The following is a 21,554-nucleotide window of genomic DNA, read 5'->3' on the forward strand; positions in this document are numbered from 1 at the left end:
TCCACTATGCAGATATTTTTATATCTAAAGGAAACATATTCCATGACATTAAAATTAAAACTTTTTTATATTGTCTGCTGTCTTTGTATCTTTAATGGCATCTTGCTTTAAGTGTTTACACTCCATATAAGCTACTGGAACCAGAATTTCTCTGAAGCAGTGAGGGATAAATAAAGTTGAGTCTTTGACAGAGCAGCCTCTCCTTTGGACAACCTTCTTTCTCACTTTGTTAAATAGAAGAATTATGGGAAAGAACCATTCTAAGTTTTGCAGTAAACAGCAGTCTTGTAAAATAACCAGACTCTGCATTAAAATTTTCAATTTTCCATTCTCTTATTAAAATGCACAGCCTTCATAAAATGACCTCCATCCTCTCTCACCAATTTAATTAATATTATTGTTTTTAATGGCATTAATTAAAATCAGATTCTCTTTAAAAAATGTTTTTGTGGATAATTTTCATGCCTCAGGTTGATTCCAGCAAGAAATCCAAAAGGGTGACTTAACTTGACTTTCCACAGCTAATGATAGAAGTCTGACATACGAGTGTGTGTTCTGTCTTAGCTGGGATTTACATTGACATCCTAAACACTCCTAATCTTACCTTTAGTGCTATTGGCTTTGTTTTGAATCCAGTTTTTCACAACTTCCCAAATAACATATAAATCTGGTTATGATTGTGGTTTCCAGGAGAGCCCATTTGGTCCTCTCATGTTTTATATGAGGTTTTAAATTGGATTTGATTTTAAAATGAAAACTTAATACTTTCAGCGTCTTACTTTGTTTACTGGAGACGGAATGAAGAAAACCCTCCAGCTCTGCTTTAGGAAGAAATGTGGGTAATTTCAAATTGACCAAGGCTGAGATCCACAGACAGATCCTTCCAGCGTAATGGATCTGTTAGTATGAGGCTGGAGGGGGTTTCTTTCATTATGAGTTTCACTGCGTCTTAGTAAACAAAGACATGAATTGAATTTTCAGGGAGTAATCAGTTTTCCTTTTGTTATCATCTTCACAAATCTGGCAAATATGGAAGAGTGGCCAAAAAAAATTGCGAGGTTTAATTTAGAAGAAACTTATAAGAAGCCCAGTTTTGAGTGTAACACAGCATGTAGGGGGAAAAGTACACATGGTTAAAGCTATAGGTTAAGCACTACGCACCATGGCTCAAAGTCCAGATTTAGATCTACATAAGGATTCTTGGAAATTACTTTTCACAGCTTCTGTCTTTTTAATTTGGCTGAATGAGCAAAAAATGTGGTCAGTAGAGATAAACATAAACAAGTACCATCCTGTCGCTCTAATTCCAGTGAAGCACTTTGAATGGATCCTCCTACAGTACTTCAAGAACACCATCCAGGCTGTAGTGGACAGCCAGCAGTCCACTCAAAGGCGGGATTACTCCCCAGATGACATCATCTCATTAGCTCAGACTCATCAAACCTCACAATATTAACTTATATACACCCTTAAAAAAATCACTTAAAAGACAAAAAAAAGGTATATATATATATATATATATATATATATACCCCATGCACATTTTCTTCCTTTTGCACCTTCTTTATCTTTTTGACTATTTGAGCCAATGCAAAGAGTTCATTTTTGCACTGTGAGATCAATAAAGTCAATCAATCACCCATCGGCTTCCCATAGGCCCCATGTGGTGAGAATAGGGAAACTTACATCTAACCCACTCATCCTGAAGACTGGAACCCCACAGGGGTGAATTCTCACCTCTGCCCTCTTCACTATCTGACATAGTGGTGCTCCAGGATCATATGCTGAACACTAGCAATACCAAAGAGGTCATAGTGAGCCATAGGAGGTCTAGAAAGACTGAACAAACTTTCAACAGTTTTAAATTTTAAATATAATTTTAAAAAATGTCTTCTCTTCCAATATTTCACTAATAATGTGTTTTCTATTGTATGTTTTTCTTCTAAAGGTTTAGTTACTCTAAGGATTCCCCATTTCCTCAGTGTCTTATTTCTTTTTATGCACGACTGGTACATTCATTGACTTGGTTGTCTCAAACCTTAATGGCGATAAAGATTCTTGATTTAAAAGCAGGAATTGGAGAAAAGGATTCTTCTACAGCGTGTTCACTCGTAGGGGGCAAACATTATGGATTTTTACATGTAAAACATGCCTTCTATTACTTCCTCTCCAATCCACTGACAGTCCGTACTAGTTAGAGATTGCAATGTAAAAAATATATATATTTTAGTTCTGCAACCATGTAAAATGTTTCTAGTTTGATTTATGAAGCATTTAACTGCTGTCATTTAATAAATTGTTATAATTATTTGCAAGATTAAGTATAAGCCAAGTGCAAGGAATAAAAAAAGTCATATTGTCTTGTAGTTTTTCTTTGTAGACAGGAAACTGGAAATTTGGATTTCCAATATGATCCCCTCCCCACAGCTACTTACGCGGTTTTAGCCTAAATACTGTACTTGAGATGGATTATTTTTTAAACCCTGGTGCTGATTCTAAGTGGGAAGATATAAAATGGTACTGCTATCCGTTCTCCCCCAATTTAAAGGTCACATTCAGCACTGAGATCTGCACAGCTTTTGTCACATTTATCTAATCTCTGCTATTGATGGCACTTTATCAGCATCTTTTCCTATTGACATAGACTTGTCCTTTAGCAATTCTGAGGACTTGTGTATTTTCTTTTAATCTGGATTCTACCCCTACCATCTTATACTTCAGCCATGGTGAAAATGCAATGAATTCTCTGAGGTAGGGCATTTTATATAATATTTTTCATTAGATTGTCAGGAAACAAACACTAGAGACTAGAATCAGAGGCCCTGTTGTGATACAGAAAATGAGTTTATTCTCATCTTAATGTCTCAACATACAAATAACATTCTTTTAATAAAAGAAATGAGTTTAATCAGTACCTGGCATCTAGACCTTTCCGCTCTAAATACACAACCGTCTCATGTTGAGTCTCGCTCTGAAGTTGGTTTACCCTAACTAATAAGAAAAATAGTAACATTACAATTTGCTTTTTTTTACTGTAGCCCAATAGTCACACTCATGGACAAATTTGCATTACAAAAATGTGCAAGAACAGATCCCTTTTCAATAACTCAAATAAGAAGCGATCTTTGAAAAAAAATCAATGATTTTTATATATATATATATATGTTAAAAAGGCAATCAATGAAATGTAAGGAACTGATGTGAAACAAAAACATGAAAAGTTGCATTAGCAATTACAGTACCTATCTGTAGTATGCCTGAAACCTAAGAACAGTTACATGTTTAGGGTTCACAGATTAACAAGTGCAAAAAGGAAACATATAATATAATATAAGGATAAAGGTGTTTCAGTGGATTTTGGCACAATAAGATGCAGGATATAGCTTTAATGAAGAGTGAATATTTTAGGGTTTACTTTTTGCATTCTGAATTTAAAAAACTATCAAACAACAATTAAAAGTCACTTACATCTAATGATATTTGAGAGAAAAAATCCCTAAAGATATTACCCTGCAAACTATGCTTCTTAGCGTGTCTTTAAATTGAATAGGGTGACTGACAACCAACCACAAGGAATAAAATAAAAACATGCTAAAAACCTGTTGAGACATAATGCAAAAGGCTCAAAGGAGTGTTACCAAGTGACAATACATTTAATATAGTTATATATGTTATCTTACCAGATATGTCTGCATATATATGTGGCATAAGCTTTATTCATAAATACATGTTAAAGGAGCAGAACAATAGTTACACAGTGGTTAGTCTTAACCTGGAGTGCATTCTGAGGAGTTAAACTGTTTCTTCAAAGCCTTACCGTTGTTTCTCATTCCAAACTGTGCTGGTTTCAAATCAGCCCCTTAATCGTCTAGCTTAAGGTGGACTATTAAAAAAAAACAAAAAAAAAAACAAGCAAACCTAAAACTCGTCATTATTAGTGTTAAATGATCCTGGGTTGGTTTAAAATGAATATTCGTTTGTAAAGGCACTTCTGAAAGGCCTACTAACTGTCCACGCACCCAGCTGCTATGGGAACTATGCATAGAGCGAAACATGAGACTCGTGGCAGGCTACTTCATTAAACCCACAGCTACACATGTTAAAGAGGTTGAATGTATTTGCACTTTTAAAGAAATGTAATGATTGATTTCAATGCTGGTATTACGTTTCCAAAGCACTGAATTTCTGCTACAAACCATTTGCAGAAACTGGTTTAATCATAAAGCTGTGTTCTCACTTTTCAACCCTCACGTGCACAAATTATAATAATAATAAAAAAAAACGTACGTACATTAAAATAACTTATAATTAGTTGTCAGTCATTATCAAATGGGTGCATAATTGTAGGGACAGCACAAATGTCAGGAGCGGCAGAACTTCATTAGTGTTGAGGTTTATGGTCAAGGGACACTCATTACTGAACATCAATATTCAGACTAATCTGGGGACTGTAAACGGACACGTACAATGCAGCATAACGACACACACAGACAGAAATCCTCAGGGAAGACTGACTGAACCAGAACGTTTATATGCAATGCTACCAACCTGCTTCAGAGTAACATCAGAGATAAAGGAGACTGATTATAAAACATAAGAAAGACAAAATTAAAAAAAATATATCAATAATTTACACAACTAGCTCATGGTAGTGTACCTATTGGTGTGGAAGAGTTAATTAGTGTTTAGGGAATGAGAGCAGAGCCTCGACTCGCTGTAGTGGCGGCCAGTCTCCTCTAGGGGGAGCCAAGTGGAGTCCACAGGACTTTACTTTGTTCTTGATCAACTATAGTGGTGATCTGAGTGCAAATGTATGGGAGGTTTCCACCTTGGACAATACCTGAAAAGAATAAAAGTAGTTTTTTAAAGCCCACAGATTAGGTAAAAAAAAAAAAAAAGTGGAGAGATTTGAGTTGCGTGTTATTTTCCATGATATTTTAATGAATGACGGCACACCAACCTGTGAAAAATTTGCTGTATTCTTGTTCTATCTTCTGCGCGCTTTCAAATTGCTCCTTGGAATGTTTTTGAGATACTTTATCTCTCAGGAAAATGGGATCCTTCTGTTCCCTGAAAGGAAAATATAAAACAGGAGATATTGATATAAAGAGCTTCATGTGTGAAATTACAACAATAGAACAGCAGGTGGATGATAAAGTGGTTTTACGGTTAAAATGTCTAGTTGGTAAAATAAGTAGAAAACTAAAATTGACTGTCAAGGTAATGAGATATATATTTTCTATTGTTCACACCTAAATTTAAAGACTTATCTATCAAATGTTTATCCATTTTGCACAACTTTGTGTTGGTCTAAAACACAGAGACTTAATAAAATAAACTCCAGTTTCAGATTTTCATGATGCTTTGACAAAACAGACTTTTTCTCTTCTCTTATAGCATCTATATTTTTTATTTACAATCATGCTACTTTATCATATTAGTCAAACGGAGCAGACAGGAAGTCGCCACCTTCATTACTTGAGACTTACTTAATCTGCTTGGCGTTTTTGTAGCGGATGAAGACAACAATAGGATAGATGTGAACACTGTGGAGCCTTTCGATGGCATGCGGGGCGATGTCAAGCAAACAATGACAGCCCTGTAATTTTACAATGAAGAACAGTAGATGTTACCAGCAGGAATTTACATTTCCAAGCATCCAAGGCTGATAAGCAGTAATCTTGATTATTATTTTCGTAAAAAAAGAGTTTAAGGGTGAATAGAAGCAACTTAGTTTTTTCTAACGTATTATCAGAGAATGAAGGCGGTGATTGATACCTTATCTGTTATTTCCTTTATAGAAGCAACAGTGGTGACATCAAAATGTCCACTCCTGCGCTTGTAGTCAATGAAGAGGCAATCTTTGACGCCACGCTCGATGGCTTGCTGGGAGGCCTTCATCACCTCTGCAGACGGGCAAAAAAGTAATAAAACACTTTATATAATGCTAGATAGATTTCCCCTGAATACTAATCAACTTGGTGAAAATTGCCCAGTTCTCTGCAGCATGTGAGCAGATCTCACCCAGCAGGCATCTGCAGAACTTCCCAAGGGATTCTTTGACCAGCATCTCCTTGACTGGGTCACTGAGAGGCCCGAGTACGAGTACCGGTCGGGGAGAGGTGCACTCTACCTTCTGGACCCGCTGGTATGCGAGGCTTACACAGTCTGTAAAACGATAAATAAAGCGGAGGTAAAATTATCGTTCATCCTGCTGTATTTTAACTATAATACAATTTCTCTGTCCTTACCATCCAAGAAGGGGATGGAGTCGGTGCTAATGGTGTCCAGAGGCACCATCTCTTTACTGTCTTTGGAGCTGCTGCGTTTGTGTTTCTGTTTCCTCCTGAAAAAGGATCGGCGGGCGGCAGCAGAGATGGTCTTACTTGAATCTTCCTTCATTTCTGTCACACTGTGTCTGCGATAAAACTCTTGGTCTATCCTATATCACACACACAAAACATGTTAGTTAAAGGTTGTGTGCTGCAGCGGCATGGCTTAGAGAGATTCTACTGGGTGTTTGGAGTTACTAGATTTGCAGTGAGAACAAAAAATCTGATTTTATGATCAGAACTAAAAATACAATCATTTTTCTAAAAGGTAAATGCACTAAAGCCACCATTGAGGGAAGAAGCCTAGTAAAATCAGAATTAAATTCAGAATAAAAGCCAAGTCTCTGCTTTTTCCACCCACATGTATTTGCTGGGGATCTGTCCTCTCTGGATCTGCTGTGCGTTCTCATCTAGCTGCCAGGCCATCCAGGTCCCAAAGCTGCCCTTTGGTAAAGACTCATCCACATACAGGATGTCATCCTTCTTGAAACTGAGGTCTCCTTCCGCCTCCCCCACCCTGTCGTAAAGTGCTCTGTTGGGAGGCCAAGACAAGGATAGATAGGGAGTTATTAAAGTAAGGGCGGTACGAGGGCAAGAAGAGAAGCGTGACGCTGATAAAAATGGGAGAGAGGATGAGGTATGAGGAGAGTAAGATTAAGAATCTACAAAGCAGAAGAAAAGTGACAAAGGAAGCACAAAGCACTGTTATCTATGGACAAAAACGTCCTGCACTGTGTCTTGCCGGAAGCTCCTTGGTTATTCCCAAGCAGCCTATCTGTGTCAGGCAAGCAAGCGGAGTGTATTTACTGCATATGACATCACAAACCTGCCTGCCTATATGACAAGTGGCTGTGGCAGCTGGGGCAACACACCGAGAATAAAAGCCAACTAAGTCAGAGCTTCATTGTCCTTTAGTATGCAGCGTGATTGCAAGGACCAAAGGAAACAGTCCGAACATAAAGGACCAGATTAGCCTGTATGGTGGCGAATTAGAATCGCTGCATTGACACCATAGATCTGGGACATAAATGGCTGGGGAGGAAAGGGACAAACTGTCCGAAGGGCTCTCAGGTCTATAGATAGCATGACAGAGAGCAATGAAGCTGCTGGTGAAATAATTGAGTTCATTTTCTGTGCACTATTCCAAAAAACAGACAAAGTCTGACCACCTTAAAAACTGTTTTTCTTATTTTTTGAGTGAATGCAAAATATCTTCAATTTAGAAAGTGAAATTGAAATGTAAAGTTGATTAGTAACATGTTATTACACTTGTTTTTGTTTTTCAAGCATTTATTTCTTATTTTTGGATTCTGATATTGGAACTGATAGGGCTTCTTTATGGCCCTGATAATTATAATAATCATCATATAAAGGTTGTCCAGCAATCAGTCATTAATAAAGCCTGCAAAAGGAGTGTGAGGTCAGAACTAACGTATAGAGTTAATCTTGCAGCGTTACCACGATCAATGACTCAAACAAGATGTTAATTCTGCACTTCTTCGCTCTACCTAAAGACTCAAAAGAACCTTGTCTTTTTTAAATGTAAAACATACTTTTAACAGAAAAGAGGACTTTGGCTCACTGAGCAACAGAGCATATATTTATTCACATTAACCCATTATATACACCTCTAAAGTTTTCTCTGCTTTCAGACCCGTGTTTTCTTTCTATCCACATTCCACTTATCTGACTGTAAAGATCCATCCACGTAGAATGTGTATAACTACCAGACACAAGTTAAGGAAACTGTTTTTCTTCTCTGTTTCAATAAGCATATACACATGACATCATTAAATACATATTTATGAATATCATTTAAAAAAAACTTCCAGCATATGTTAATAGTGAGATGCTCCTTTATACACACCTAATATAAAAGCCATCTCCTGGTACATCTTTGACTGAGCTGAAATCATCCGGCTGATGCTGCACCTTTAATGTAACCGTCTCCGCTGGTTTTAGCATCTCCACGTACACCTCTTCTGCCGTCTTATTCTTCATGTTCACCGAGTTATACTGAAAAACACACAGAGGATCGAGAAAAGCAAACAGTTACAATAAATGTTGAGAAAGACTATCCTCATAAAAACATAAAACTCAAACAAAGGAAGAGTTGAGTAATGCAAAAACTATTTCCCCTGAGTGGGAAGGCTAGCTTCATAAATAGCTATTTTTTATTTTGAAGCTTTGGACACTATTAAAAAAGTGTTGCAGTATTGATTTGTGCCACATATGAGGAAAGAAAAACATGGAGATTGAGGGGCAGCGTGAGGCTGTGCCGTCTGATGACAGAAGTGCCAATTTGTACAGCAGACTCCCTGTGGCTGAGAGCTTAAGTAGGAGCATGCCGGGAAATGTCTATAGAGAATTTGTGGAACAGGAGTGAGCAGATCAATATGACACAATGACATGAAGGAAAATGCCAAGACCTTCTAGGAAAGGAGGAACACAAATGCATTAGGACTGAAAACCTGCAGCACCTCCAATTCCCCAACTAAGTTAAAAAACAGCAACTCTATTTCACAGCTTGAACAAAATGTTGTTGTTTTTTTTTTTCAAAGTTATGGTATCCATACACATGTTCATACCTCCAGGATGAGGTCCCCAGGAAGAAGCCCATCAGGGCCTCTGGCAGGACTGTCCTCATCCACGCTCTCTATGTAGATGCCACGCAGGTTCCCTCCACAGAGCGTAACTCCTACCTCCACTCCAGGCCTGTGGACAGTCACCAGTCGGGGCTCACTCACCCTCCTGTTGCTCTCAGATGGCATTCTAGAGGAAAACATGAGCCGGTTTACCATGATAGAACGATTATTTCCTCTAGAATATTTTGGATCAGTCTTTAGTAGATATTTACCTGACACAACTGTTAGGGCTGGTAGTAGGAGTGGTCTCCTTGGATGAGGGGGTGAGCGTACCCTCGTCCTGCTCACTGAGCGTATCAATAGCAGAGTGGCTGTCAGGAGTCGCAGTTCCGCTCCCCTGGGGTGTCAACTGAGTGCTGACAGGCTCAAGACGGGAGCTGCAGGAAACAAAGAAACGGTTTTGGCTGAATGGAGGAGAACAGGACAATTTTTCATCTGTTCCTCAGTTGAGACATAACAAAAATATTTGATAATAATAACTGAATTTCATTGGTGTCACATTGAAGAAATTTACCTCTGCATTTAACCCATCCCCTTGGGGAGTAGTGGGCTGCCATTGTGCGGAGCATTGTGGGGTTAAGGGTCTTGCTAAGAGACCCTTAGTGCAGGCTGTGGGGATCGAACCAGGCAATTGCAACCCTCTCAGAGCACAAGCGCACTGCTCTAATCACTAGGCCAACACTTCCCTAGACAAATGACTGCGCATGAACTAGGTGGTTTAACTCACATTTAGGCATTCATGACTTTGTGCCTAAATAATTGCTTTTACAATGTATGATCGTTTTTCAAACAGTTTCATTTACCAAAAAATGAAGAGTTAATGTTTAAGAATTTAAGTTAATAGTTTCAGAACAAATCAAATAAGATGCACTAATTTGACTGTATTGTATTCATACTCATTGTATTTACTGAATTTTATGAAGCACCACATTTTTGACATATCGCATTAATAAACAGGTTATGTTATTTTTTTCCAGTAAAAGTTTGTCTAACAATAGATCATTATGACCACAATGACCAATGTAACAGCTTTTATTTTTACGAAGGAAAATAATGCCTGGATTTCAGAATTAAGAGCCCAAACTGGAAGATTTCAAGTTAAGGCAGAATTACCTGGAGCGAGAGTGGTTGCCCAGCTGGTACATATGGGGGTTGTACTGGGCCATGATGGTAATGGTGTCACACTGCTGTCCGATGATGAGACGTGCTTGCTGCTCTGTGGCGTTCCGCAAGTTGATGCCATTGTACTGATGAGAGAGGGGAGCGTTTAGGGGGAGACATTAAGTGGCTAAAAGGCAAGTTTGTAGAGAATGAATGATAAATGATTAGAACTGCTCTGGGGAGAAGAAGCAGTATTTCTTCCTATAGCTATGTCATCGTTACTCATGAAACATTCTTTTGTAATACAGAGCATAGAGATGGCAGTTTTCTCAAGTTCCTCACCTTTTCTTTTTGTTTTTGAACTATATGATATCCAAAAGTACAACATTCAACCCCTACCCTCCTTTTATGACATAATCTGGTTTTACGAAATCTAATTGTGTGAATGCTGCAAATTTGCTGTTTGTCAATATGCGTACTTGTGTGTTCTCATGTGCTGGTGAAACCCCACAGCAGTGTTCCAATTCACAAGAACACAAGACAGAGAATGGATACAATCCCCGGATGTTGTTCTCATGCCTCTCTTTTTACCGAGCATGCATCAGAGCAGAGTTGTGCGTTATCCATACTGACAGCTGTCCCAGCATGCACCGTGGAAGCAGCAATTTCCAGGGAAGCTCAGAGTATTAAGTTAAAAGTTCACATTTCTGTTGCTGTTGCTTTAAAAAGTACATTTTAAAGATCTTTTGAGGTGAGAAAATTATAAGTTTTAGCTTCACTATATGGCCCATTTACTGATTTAGTGTGTAATAAAAAAAAGAATCCCATGTATAGAGGACCATGGAAACCAGGTAGTTCAGGAAGTAGTGGAGTTTTGCATAGAGTCCATTAACACAGATTTGTTCTGCGTGCTCCTGTTTTCCCCAAGTCCATAGTTTCCTACGTTCTTAGCAATTCCTGTTCTTCTGAATTGAGAAACAGTCTGTTTCTCTTTATTCTTTACTTCTTCCTACTTCTTATTGTGTGAATGTTGTAAAGCATTCACATTGTGATATTTTTTCTCTTTCAAATTCTTCTTCCTACTTCTTATTCGGGTCGCTTCCGTACACTTTTTGCCTCGCTGCTTCTGTTTACTTTGTGCTATTTCAACCATTAAACATTAACAATATCTGTTCATTCAGGACATTTCAGCTATATCTCTTGCTACTTATAATTCTTTTACTTTTTGAATTATTCAACTTCTTCTGCTTTTTTTACTCCAACAGAAATGTCCGAAATTCCACTATAACTTCTATTTTGCCATTACTTCCTACTTCCGCATACCTTTAGCTGCAAATACCATACAACTTTTGAAATGTTTCTGCCACCTTATAATTAGTGTTTAACCGAAACAGATACCAGTATCGGACGGGGCCCTAATCCAGCACTAAAATAGTGGTATCGGTAAGTAGCAACAATTAGGGCATGATACATTTTGAGAGCCAAAAGTTTATTCGACTATTGTTGGACTGTAAAGTTCTACTGGATTTACTTTGTATTAGTCTTTTTCCTGCTTAACAAAGGTAGGCAGCAGCTTGACAAAGCCATGATGGCAATTATTTGACATCCAAGTAGTATGCAATTCTTCATATATATATTTACACACACACACACCTCAAACAGATGGTATTGGTCCCCTTTATGATTTCTAAAATCTTCTTCATATTTATGGAAATGCTTTATATAGATTTCTGCTGGCAGTCCTACATGAATATTTTAAGTTTCTGTCCATATTTTACTTTTACTCAACACTTTAAGCTTTTAAAGCAGTTTGTTTCTAAAAACTGTGTCTTCAGCTTATCTACTGAAAGGTCTTTCATGCATTTTTTTCACAATTCTTTTGATTTTCTTATGTATCAACAACCTAAGGAAAAGTTATTTCATCAAATCTTTCTCCATATTTTATCCTTCCATGTGTTTCTTAAGTCCTTGTGTTTTTAAGTCTCTTTGATTTTCAGTATTACAAAAATTATTTTGAACAACTAGTAGTTTTAGGATAACTTTAGCTTGTTAAGTGGCATTAGTTGTGTTTCTATAAGCCTCTCTGTCTGCGCTTCCTCTGCTTCTCACGGTCTGCCTTGCATGTAGGGCTGTTGGCTTTGGATTCTTCTTCAACATTTCAGTCACTATCCTTAAGCCACTAGATTTTTTCTTTAATCCAAAAAGATTCCAGTTTTTCCACACTAATTTCTCTGCTGTTTCTGCTAAAAAATTTTTAGATTGCAGCAGGTTTTATATTGTCAACTTTGTCTATAGTCCTTCATCTTTCAGGGCAGCCATTAAGCTTTTTTAATAATTCATGATATTTCAGCCATGTATCTGTTGGTAATTTCAGATTGCTTCTGCTAGCATTCATGAAAGAAATTAAGCATTTCTGTTTTCTGACATTCCAATCCATTTTTAATTCAATTTCTCTTTCTTTCTGCCATTTTTCCACTTATTGCTTACAGTTTAGCACACAGCATTCACAACGGATTTTTGCAGGGAATGCAACTTTTTCTAGCTACAAATTAAAATCTAGGTATTAAAACTAAGATTTAAAAATAGATTTTCTTAAATTCTCATGTTCTTTGCAAATAGAGGCATATTTAGAAGTGAAGCCATATAGAACTACTGAATAATTTGCAGAGCTTATATATCATCTTATGAAAAGTATCAATTAAAATAATTTTATGTATCTGAAAAGACACGTTAATTGTTTTTATCCCTGAGATATGGTTGGTTGTCAATACCTCCAGTAACTGGTCTCCATACTCCAGCCCAGCCTGGTGAGCGATGCTCCCTCCGGTAACTTTTGAGACAAAGATCCCTCCATTCTCCCCGCTGACTATAGAGATGCCCAGAGGCTCTGCCCCCTTGTGCACGATCACGTTGCGTGGTTCCTCCAAGTATGGTCTGATGGAAAAGAGTGATCAGCATTACCATGGAGTTAACACGGAACCACAGCTTGATGACTACCCACCAAAGAGGAGAAGGGAAAGGATGATGGGCTTCTTCAAAGCTGGAATGAATTATTTACTTGCAGCTCTGGGGAGTTACTTTTCGGTCTTTTACTGAAATTAGGCAAACCAAAGAATATCAACAGAAAGCTGAAGTGGAGCTTTAGTAATATTTGAACCCGAGTTTGAGTAAGAGCCTCTAAAGTATGTGCTGGTTTATTTCTGATTTTCAGTCCTGGTCCTTAGATCCCAATGTCCTGCATGAATTTAGCTCCCCCTTGCGCTCACATATCTGATTTTAACAATCTCCATATCTGTTCAGACTAAGGTCCGTAGACTTTATTTAAATCATGTTTGACTTAAAATCTAGGCCAATGCCTATGCTATAGTGTGTGCCTAAAATCTGTAATAGTCTATGTTTCAACTGTACCACGGAATCGCAGAGACGAGGATTGCATATTGTGCGATAAAAAGTGTACTAACTATACTTAACAATACAGAGCGGGTTTACATTAAGTGATCGTTGGGTTAAGAGCCTGTTTTTAAAAATGGAGTGCATGCATGCATAATACGCTATTATCTCAGCTGGGAAATAATTTAACAGTCAGTTAAATAAGACAATGCACATGTATCGGTCACATCATTAAATCAAACGCCGTGTGTCCCAGGGCCCTGGCATAATTACATGAAGGTAAAATGTCAAAACATGTCTTCTCCTGAAAATTTGAGCGAGCGAGGAGCGATTTCGCCAGAGCGGCAGGAAAATAAAGGTAAGCGCGGGCCTGATTTTGTCCTGGTGCAACTTTGAGAGGCAGAGCGAAGGAGAGAACATCGTCCTGAGGGGGGGGCGGGAATTGCGCGGTGCTCTGCTCCATTCACATGCTCTGTCCATGGGTAAGTCAAAGTTTATCTTGTTCCTGCAAAAATAATTTCAGTTCATCACCAGGACCATCTTGGACTGGTACTATTTAGTAACAGTACTATTTAGATTTTTTTTTCTACATTTTTCCTTTCTGATCTCAATTGTGGCAATTTTATTTAATTCTTTTGCTAAAAGCAATTTAAAGAAAACTAAACAATAAAATGTCAAAATGATGCAGGGCAGTGGGTCTGGTGGACTGATACTTTATACCTGAATTACAGAGCAAAATAGAAGGGTTTAGGTTACACTACATGAATGCAAAGTGAGTAGTTAGAAGGGAGAGGAAAAGGGAAATGCTCGCATTTAGAGCAGACGAGCATGAACTTTGAGTCTTCACAATAAAGTAGGCTTTAACATGTCTTCCAAATTCATAAACACAGATAAGAGGAAATGGACTGCAGCCAGAGACTGGGGTAAACAAGAGTGCTGGTGTATGGACAGGAATATGACCCAGAAGCTGGATGTTGAATAATACATTGCATAACATACATACTGCAGACTGAAGGGTGATTTGGCCTAAGGCAAAGATGCACACATGCATACAGCATTATTGGTACATGCACTGAGATTCAAGTGGGTCCTTGGACATGGGGGGGTTGATGTGCAAGAACAAACAAAAAACATCACACCTTTGAAGTTCACCAAGTGTAGCTAATTGGAGTTTCTACGTTTTCCTAAGGCACAAGTCATACTGTTGCATGCAAAGAAATAAATCTCAAAATTAAACAACCCTCCCTGGGGCTGAGTGGAAAAACTTAACAAAACCTCTTTTTATATTCAACAAAGTCAAGTAGACTGCAAACGAGTGTTCTGCTCCTCCAGGATATCCACTATACTTCCACCATCTTATCTGGTATAAAACATTTGGAACACTGGACTGGTGGGGCAGGGAAGGGAAAGAGTGGAGGCATTCCCTTGTTTGCAGGGTGATAAGGGATGACAAACCTGAGGCTCCTGAGAGAGGAGAACCTCGGCCTTGCAGCCAGAGGAATCCTTAGAAAAGATCGATTACGATAAAGAGATCTGGAGGGACGGGGTTGCAAAGAGGTAGGAGGAAGATAAAGAAAAGTTTGGGGAGAGACAGATACATAAAGACAGAGAGAGTCAAAGCCAGATACATGCTGTCAGTACAACATGGGACAAGAATGTTGGAGGAATGAATCAATTAATTCCTCTAAAGTTAATTAACAACAGATCACACAGTGTGTTATGATAGTCCTGTTGCCAGGCAACCAGATGAGCTCATTTTTGAGAGCTGATGTATAAAATGTCAGACATTATATCTCAAACTACTAATCACTGGCCGTTTCTCAATATGTGTACTTGTGCGTTCTCGTGTGCTCGTGACACATCATCAGCCTCAGCCCTAGTGCTGTTCAAATTCACAAGAACAGCAGACCGAGAACAGACAAAGTCCCTGGATGTTGTTCTCGCCCCTCCTTATTTACAGAGTTTGCATCAGAGCAGACTTTTCCGTTTGTGAGATTGACAGCTGTCCCAGCATGCACTGCGGCAGCAGCAGCTTTCAATGGAGCTCTCACAGAGCTCAGAGTATTAAGTTAAAAGTTATAGTTTCTGTTGCCGTTGTTCAATAAAAGTAAGTTTTAAGATAATTTGAGGTGAGAACTTTATACTTTTAAGAGTCACTATATGGCCCATTTACCGATTTACTGCGTAATTAAAAAAACAAAACATTTCTGAAGTTGAGAGGACCGGGACAACCAGCCGACTGACAGCGAGTTTTTTGTTGAATATGGCAAAATGTTCATTGGATTTGTGTTTATCTGACTGTGTTAATTATTTTTCTCCCAATAAATGAAAAAAGTAAGAATTTATCATAATCTAGAGACTATTAATAACAGGAAGTGAAATGCAGCTCCAGACTAGCTGAGCATGTGGTGACGTCCCAAGTACGCTTCTGTTCCAATTAACCAAGATTTTGCTGTGTGCAAGTCCATACTTTCCTGTGTTCATCTGAAGAACATACTTGGTGCGGACACGAGTCTGTACTCGCGTAATTGTGAATTGAGAAACGGCCACTGTTTAGATTACAGCTTTTTCTACATCCTTTAAAAGCCAAGTCAGACAATCTAGACACAAACACTTCTAACACTTAAAACAGCGTTTATAAAGCGATTTAGCCATCTGCTTACAAACTCCTTAAAATTAGCTCCATTATCTATTAATATAGATACCTGTCTTTTCTGCGCTCTCCTATTGGCACAGGGCTCACTGAGATGCGAGGTAATGTGGAAATGGAGCCTTGAGATTGGCTGCTGACAAATGAGGATGTCTCAAGATTCAGTGGCGATTGTGGTGGGGTGATGAGACTTGGACTGCTACACTCAGAGTGCGACAGAGACCCTGGATTTATTGAAAAAGGAGCAGAAAGGGAGACATTAAGTGTGCATTAGTTTGTGACACAGAGATTCATAAAAGATTAATGACATTTTTAAAAGTGTAATTTTGCTGCTTTTAATCACACAGTATGAATAATCCTGGATATCCTGTTTTTTTCTTTGAGGATCATCATGTGAGATGTTACCATCATGTGGTTCTCCAGGCTAACTCTGTTATTTAGCCACAGTTTAACTATAATAACCCCGGTTACTGTCTCTTCAAATCGTTTTTAATATATATATTTTTAAATGTAATAATTTTTCTTTCCCACAGTTTGAAGCTCACCTCTGTCTGAGCCCAGCATAGAGCGCGGATAACGGGGAGTCGAGGGGATTTTGATCCTTTCTGTGCGGTACTGAACATTACTGGAAGAACCTGAAGAAAATAATATGTAGAAATGAAAACCTCTGTCACAAAGTTCCAAAAGAAAAAGCCAAAAGGTGTTGGAAACCCTTCGTTTGTGTTTGCGTGCGTGCTTGGGTGTCAGACTGACCGAGTCGTGTGCCGGAGGGCAGTGAATTTGTACCGTGTGATGCTCTGCTGCTGCGTGATGAGGCCGTTTCAGAGTAATCACTGGTGCGCTTCTGCTGGCTTAGGTCCAGGCTCAGGCGACCCTGGTGCTGGGGGCTGCCAACACACATAAAGTTAGAGCTGTGCACAAAACATGCCTGCAAAAGCTGCATGTTTAATTTAAATAATTTAATGAATCAATGGGCTAAGCTACAAAAGAAAAGCACAACACTGAGACACAATGTAACATTTAATTAGCCATGTGTGCCTTCGGGATTGGAATAATTTAGTGTTACTTGTTGTTATAACAGGCCCATCAGGAACAGAATATTACATAAGATGTATGATAAAACCTCAATGCAAACTTCAGAGGGTAGTGTGCCTTACAAAAGTGGACGATAACTTTAACTGTGGGTACAGCTAGACGAGTGATCTACTATAAATAGGAAAGAAGAGGAAGGACAAACTGGTATGTGCCTCGCAGATAAACAGAACAATTACTCAGTTATACAGCATTAAAACATATAAACATCAAATTTTAAAAGAGAAATATGTTAGTAAACTGCAATGAATAAAAAAAGGATATTTGTAGCATTTTTCATCATAGAGGTAAACAATATTCATATCAATTGACATTATTCATCACATAAGATGTTGGGGGTTTATAATGAATACATGAAAGAACAGTGGGCTTTGGTCTGAGCCTTGTGGGACACGCATTGGTTTTTATTTCTGCTTAACTAATCCAAACTACAGAGGCATAATAATGATTAAAATTCTAGATTTGAAGAAGAAATAAAAAAATATGTGTGGTTGATCAAAGCTAACCTGGTGTGGGTGTGCTGGTGACAAATCTGAGATGCTACAGATGGACAGTTGCTAGTATGAACGCGGTGACTGCGCACAGTATATACAGGATTCCTCATCACAGCTGTCACAGCGGGACAAGGAGATAGTCCGCGATGGGCTGAATCTGGTTAAACAGACAGGGCAGCATGTTAAAGACAGTGGAATATCATTGATCTGCTCATTTTTAAGCAGGTGTTGCTAGAGCAGCTTACTGGGGGGTAGGGATCCGTTGTAGACAGCCGGGACCAAGCCGACACTGTGGCGATTTGAGGGGCTGGGGGAGGAGTGGAGCACGTCCCTGGAGTCTGGTGAATGATCATCGTTGGAATAGCTCTGTGAAAAATCAGAGACAAACAGCATTTTTAGGAAAGCATTTCTGAATCCTTTTTTTTTTATGGAAAAGTCTCATAATAAGAAAACTGGCAGCAAGCAGAGCCCACAAAATGAAATGAATGGATTGTGTTTAGGGGTCTGGAGATGTAACTGGCTGAGTGGCTTAAATTTCCCAGCTCTGACTCAGCTCCTGGGCTGGGTGTCTATACCAGCATTCTGGTATTAATCACTCAAGAAAGCAGACCAAAACCCTCTTAGGCTTAAATTTGACTAAATGGATACTACCTGGTAAATAAAGTTGTGCTGATTTTTGTTTTTTCCAAACCTAACATATTAACAATATATACAGGAAACCTTCAATCTAAAGGAACTTCAGATTAAGGAGGAAAAGGTTAAATGCTCCTAGCCTGGGTGCCATTCCGAACTTAGTTCCGCCCACAACATTTGAGGTCGGGAAGTTCGGTCTGGCATTGCTCAATAGTAGCGCGAGTATGCTCGCACAATATCTGGCGGGCCAATCAAATTGTCAGGGCGGGCGTTACATGATGATGGACAGATGATCAACAGTAACGTAATCAACCACGTCACCAAAGCGCGCTTGGGTGACAACAACAATGGCTGACACTGGAGAGTCGAGGTGAGTAGATTCTGCTAGTAGGTCTGTTCTAGAAGATATCGACAGCAAATAAATTGTAAAAGAGGAACAGAGAAACGCGATCAAGGCTCATCTTCTTATTCTAGGCGTGCAATTGTACGCTTTGATTTTTGTTGACAACAACTATGCGTTGCTTAACATACGTCACACACTCCGTTGCTCTTATTGGTTGTAGATCTATCCAATTGAGTGCAGAGGCATTTTTTTTCCTGGTTCGTTCGAAACACGCCCCATAATCACAGCTCTATGGAGCAGTATCAGACTCATATTCTGACTAGAATTGAGTAGGACTACGTCAGGCTAATATGCTCCACCTGTCCAGAACCTTTCAAAAGTCTTCATACGTCTTGATCTTTTCTATCTCATATTTTATTTCTTGATTTTGATCAATACAAAGTAAATGAAAAGAACAAATATTAGCCTGAGTTTATGCCCTTTTTTAAATATTTAGCTCAGTTACAGCTTCTAGTCCTTGAAGGTTTTCCTCTTGAGATTTGCAGATATAAAGAGAGGCCTTCTTATTTGTTATCTGCAAAATAACATCTAAGTTAGATAGAGATCACCAAAACATCCATTTAAGTTTTAGGTTCTTATGTAAGTTTATGTTTGGACATAGACTTGCTATTCTAAAACATAGAGGTACGTTTATGTATGTCATTCTGCTGTAGTTCTGGCTGTATGTTATGAGTCAGTGTCCTACTAGGAACTGGACCTTCATCCCATTCACAAGTGTTTGCAAAGCATTGCGAAGTCTTTCATTTTAAGCACAGATCTTCTTCAGATGTGAGAGATGGATTCTAAAACAAACATCTTGAAAATCACATCACGTGATTAAGTAATTTACTTACATTTTATTGTATTTTTAGAGACCGGGTAAGATGGAAAATGAACAGTTGTAACCTGCTAATGTTTTTACTGCTACATCCACATGGACATGCGTACACACAAGTCAGTAATTCGTTTTTAATAAACTCCATATTCATGTTAAATCTACTGACCTGATAAATGGGATGAGTAATGGTCTTTGGGGTCCGACGTCGCAGAGCCGGGGCAGATTTCGGCCGAGGCCTCTTCACTTCTGGCTCCTCCCCTCTGGTACGGCCAATGTCCTCATCACATGACTTTCTGGAAGTCAGGACCTTTCCTTCAAGGAAGTAGTGGTTTCCGTTCCTGTCTCTTTCTCGTTCATTTCTTTCTCTGCCCTCTCCTGCTGCCATGGAGATGGAGGCCTCCCCTTTGCCATCAGAGGTTATGGTGCAGTCTGAGGCGGAGCTGCTCTGATGTTTGTGTTTGAATTTAAAAGAGTCACTGCGGGTGGGAGGGGTAGGAGGGGTTGGGGTAGGGGTAGAAGAGGATGAGAGGGACTCTGTCTTTGAAGACTGTGGGGAGTGCGAAGATACAGCTGACATCTGATTGGCTGTCAAGTACTCCAGCTTGGAGGAGGGAGTTTCGGGGCGTTTGAAAGTGTCTGGGTCAAATATGGACTTCCTCTGCTTGGGAGATTTATAGATGGAGAGCTGGGCAGCTGCTGTGATTGGACCTGAACTGTCTGGAACTACCGACATACCGCCAACCATCATCTTGGGCCACGTCCCGCCACTGTGCTTCTTCTCCAGGGCAGTCTCCATATTGATGCATTCAGAGTGAGAAATTGGCTCGAAAGGTAAGGAGGAAGGTCCCTTTGTATACGAGCAGCACTCTTGAAATGCACTGGGTCCATATCGGCCCGTTCCCAGGTCTGCCAGTGGGCGCAGACTAGTAGCATGCAGGGAAACTGAGGAGAATGGTTTGCTCACATCCCCGTACATCTCGTCATCCCCCCTGAGCTTCCTCCTGTCCCCAGAGATGCTGCTAGAGCTAGCACTTCCAACATCAGGACAAAAGATGTCCGTCTGTGTCGAGCTGTTGTGTTTCAGGTTGCGACTGTTTCTGGAGTGTATCTCAGACAGAAGCATGCGTCCATTGGTCTTCTCTGAAGAATCACGCAGGCTCTCAAAGATGTTCTGACCTGATGTGCTGTGAGGGAAAAACTATGCGAAAACAAATAAGTCAAAAAATATGATAAAAGCTTAAAAGAATTATGAAAAAGACAACTAGTAGATGCATCATATTTCAGTTGGTATTTGGGGCATGCTGAGAAACTTCTGGTTTCAATGAGAAAAAGGAGATCAGAGTTAGAAAAGAGAACTGGCTCACCTTCATAAGGGAGAGGCTCAGCGAGTCCCTGCAGCTCCGCAACAGAGCCTCACACTCCGTCACAGATTTGTTATCAAGAGCGATCCCATTAATCTACACAGACACACAATGAAAATAAGGACAGGTCACTTTAACCTGAAGACAAACTTCTTAAATCATTCTGGGGTGTAAGGATACGTCTTTCGTACCAATATTCCTAATAAGGTTTTAAAAACTACTTTCAGGTGAGAGTGTCTGTAGTTTTCAGTTTTAACAGGAAAACAAAAGAGATCTAGGTCAGTCTATTTTGGTGCTCTGCACTTTGAAACAGATTTCCACCATAAAAGATTCAACTACAGTGCTCTTTGAAACAGAGAAAGTCTAATGTTTGTATGCATGCAGTAGAGAGTGCTACCGACGCAGCTGGGAGATTCATAGCAAATTAACCCTGAGCAAAAAATACAGATTTATTAAACTTTTTTCTGTAGAAAAAGATTCAACTCATCATCTAAATTAGTTTATTTTAAGAGATTAAAAGAGGGGAATAGACTTATTTTTACTTTCCTCAATTTAATCTCCCCTTATCAGGGTTTGGTATTTAGGTTGTGGATTAGATCAATATTGGAATTATTAAGGTGAGGAAACCTGTGTCAA

General features: G+C 39.1%; 1 protein-coding gene across 5 annotated transcripts in view; it reads right to left on the minus strand.

Moving 5' to 3' along the window:
- Positions 1 to 2,813: 2,813 nt before the first annotated feature.
- Positions 2,814 to 21,554, minus strand: part of dlg5a (discs, large homolog 5a (Drosophila)) — a 47,429-nt gene continuing 28,688 nt past the window's right edge. For 2 of the 5 annotated variants that reach the window (XM_038292898.1, XM_038292896.1), the window contains 20 exons: positions 20,922 to 21,014; positions 19,724 to 20,755; positions 17,950 to 18,070; positions 17,717 to 17,861; positions 16,872 to 17,005; positions 16,664 to 16,753; positions 16,174 to 16,342; positions 14,924 to 15,001; positions 12,850 to 13,012; positions 10,091 to 10,224; positions 9,190 to 9,354; positions 8,921 to 9,104; positions 8,200 to 8,348; positions 6,694 to 6,864; positions 6,252 to 6,442; positions 6,025 to 6,168; positions 5,779 to 5,906; positions 5,490 to 5,599; positions 4,961 to 5,070; positions 2,814 to 4,840 (listed from right to left, as the gene is read on the minus strand). In XM_038292898.1, the coding sequence (XP_038148826.1) occupies positions 4,737 to 4,840; positions 4,961 to 5,070; positions 5,490 to 5,599; positions 5,779 to 5,906; positions 6,025 to 6,168; positions 6,252 to 6,442; positions 6,694 to 6,864; positions 8,200 to 8,348; positions 8,921 to 9,104; positions 9,190 to 9,354; positions 10,091 to 10,224; positions 12,850 to 13,012; positions 14,924 to 15,001; positions 16,174 to 16,342; positions 16,664 to 16,753; positions 16,872 to 17,005; positions 17,717 to 17,861; positions 17,950 to 18,070; positions 19,724 to 20,755; positions 20,922 to 21,014 (3,615 nt within the window). In that variant the 3' untranslated portion in view covers positions 2,814 to 4,736. The remainder of the gene's footprint in view (positions 4,841 to 4,960; positions 5,071 to 5,489; positions 5,600 to 5,778; positions 5,907 to 6,024; positions 6,169 to 6,251; positions 6,443 to 6,693; positions 6,865 to 8,199; positions 8,349 to 8,920; positions 9,105 to 9,189; positions 9,355 to 10,090; positions 10,225 to 12,849; positions 13,013 to 14,923; positions 15,002 to 16,173; positions 16,343 to 16,663; positions 16,754 to 16,871; positions 17,006 to 17,716; positions 17,862 to 17,949; positions 18,071 to 19,723; positions 20,756 to 20,921; positions 21,015 to 21,554) is intronic. The other 3 variants (XM_038292900.1, XM_038292899.1, XM_038292897.1) reach the window with 2 other exon arrangements.

The sequence above is a fragment of the Cyprinodon tularosa genome, unplaced genomic scaffold, assembly GCF_016077235.1.
Source record: "Cyprinodon tularosa strain WSP-4 unplaced genomic scaffold, ASM1607723v1 ctg32, whole genome shotgun sequence".
NCBI lineage: Eukaryota > Metazoa > Chordata > Actinopteri > Cyprinodontiformes > Cyprinodontidae > Cyprinodon > Cyprinodon tularosa.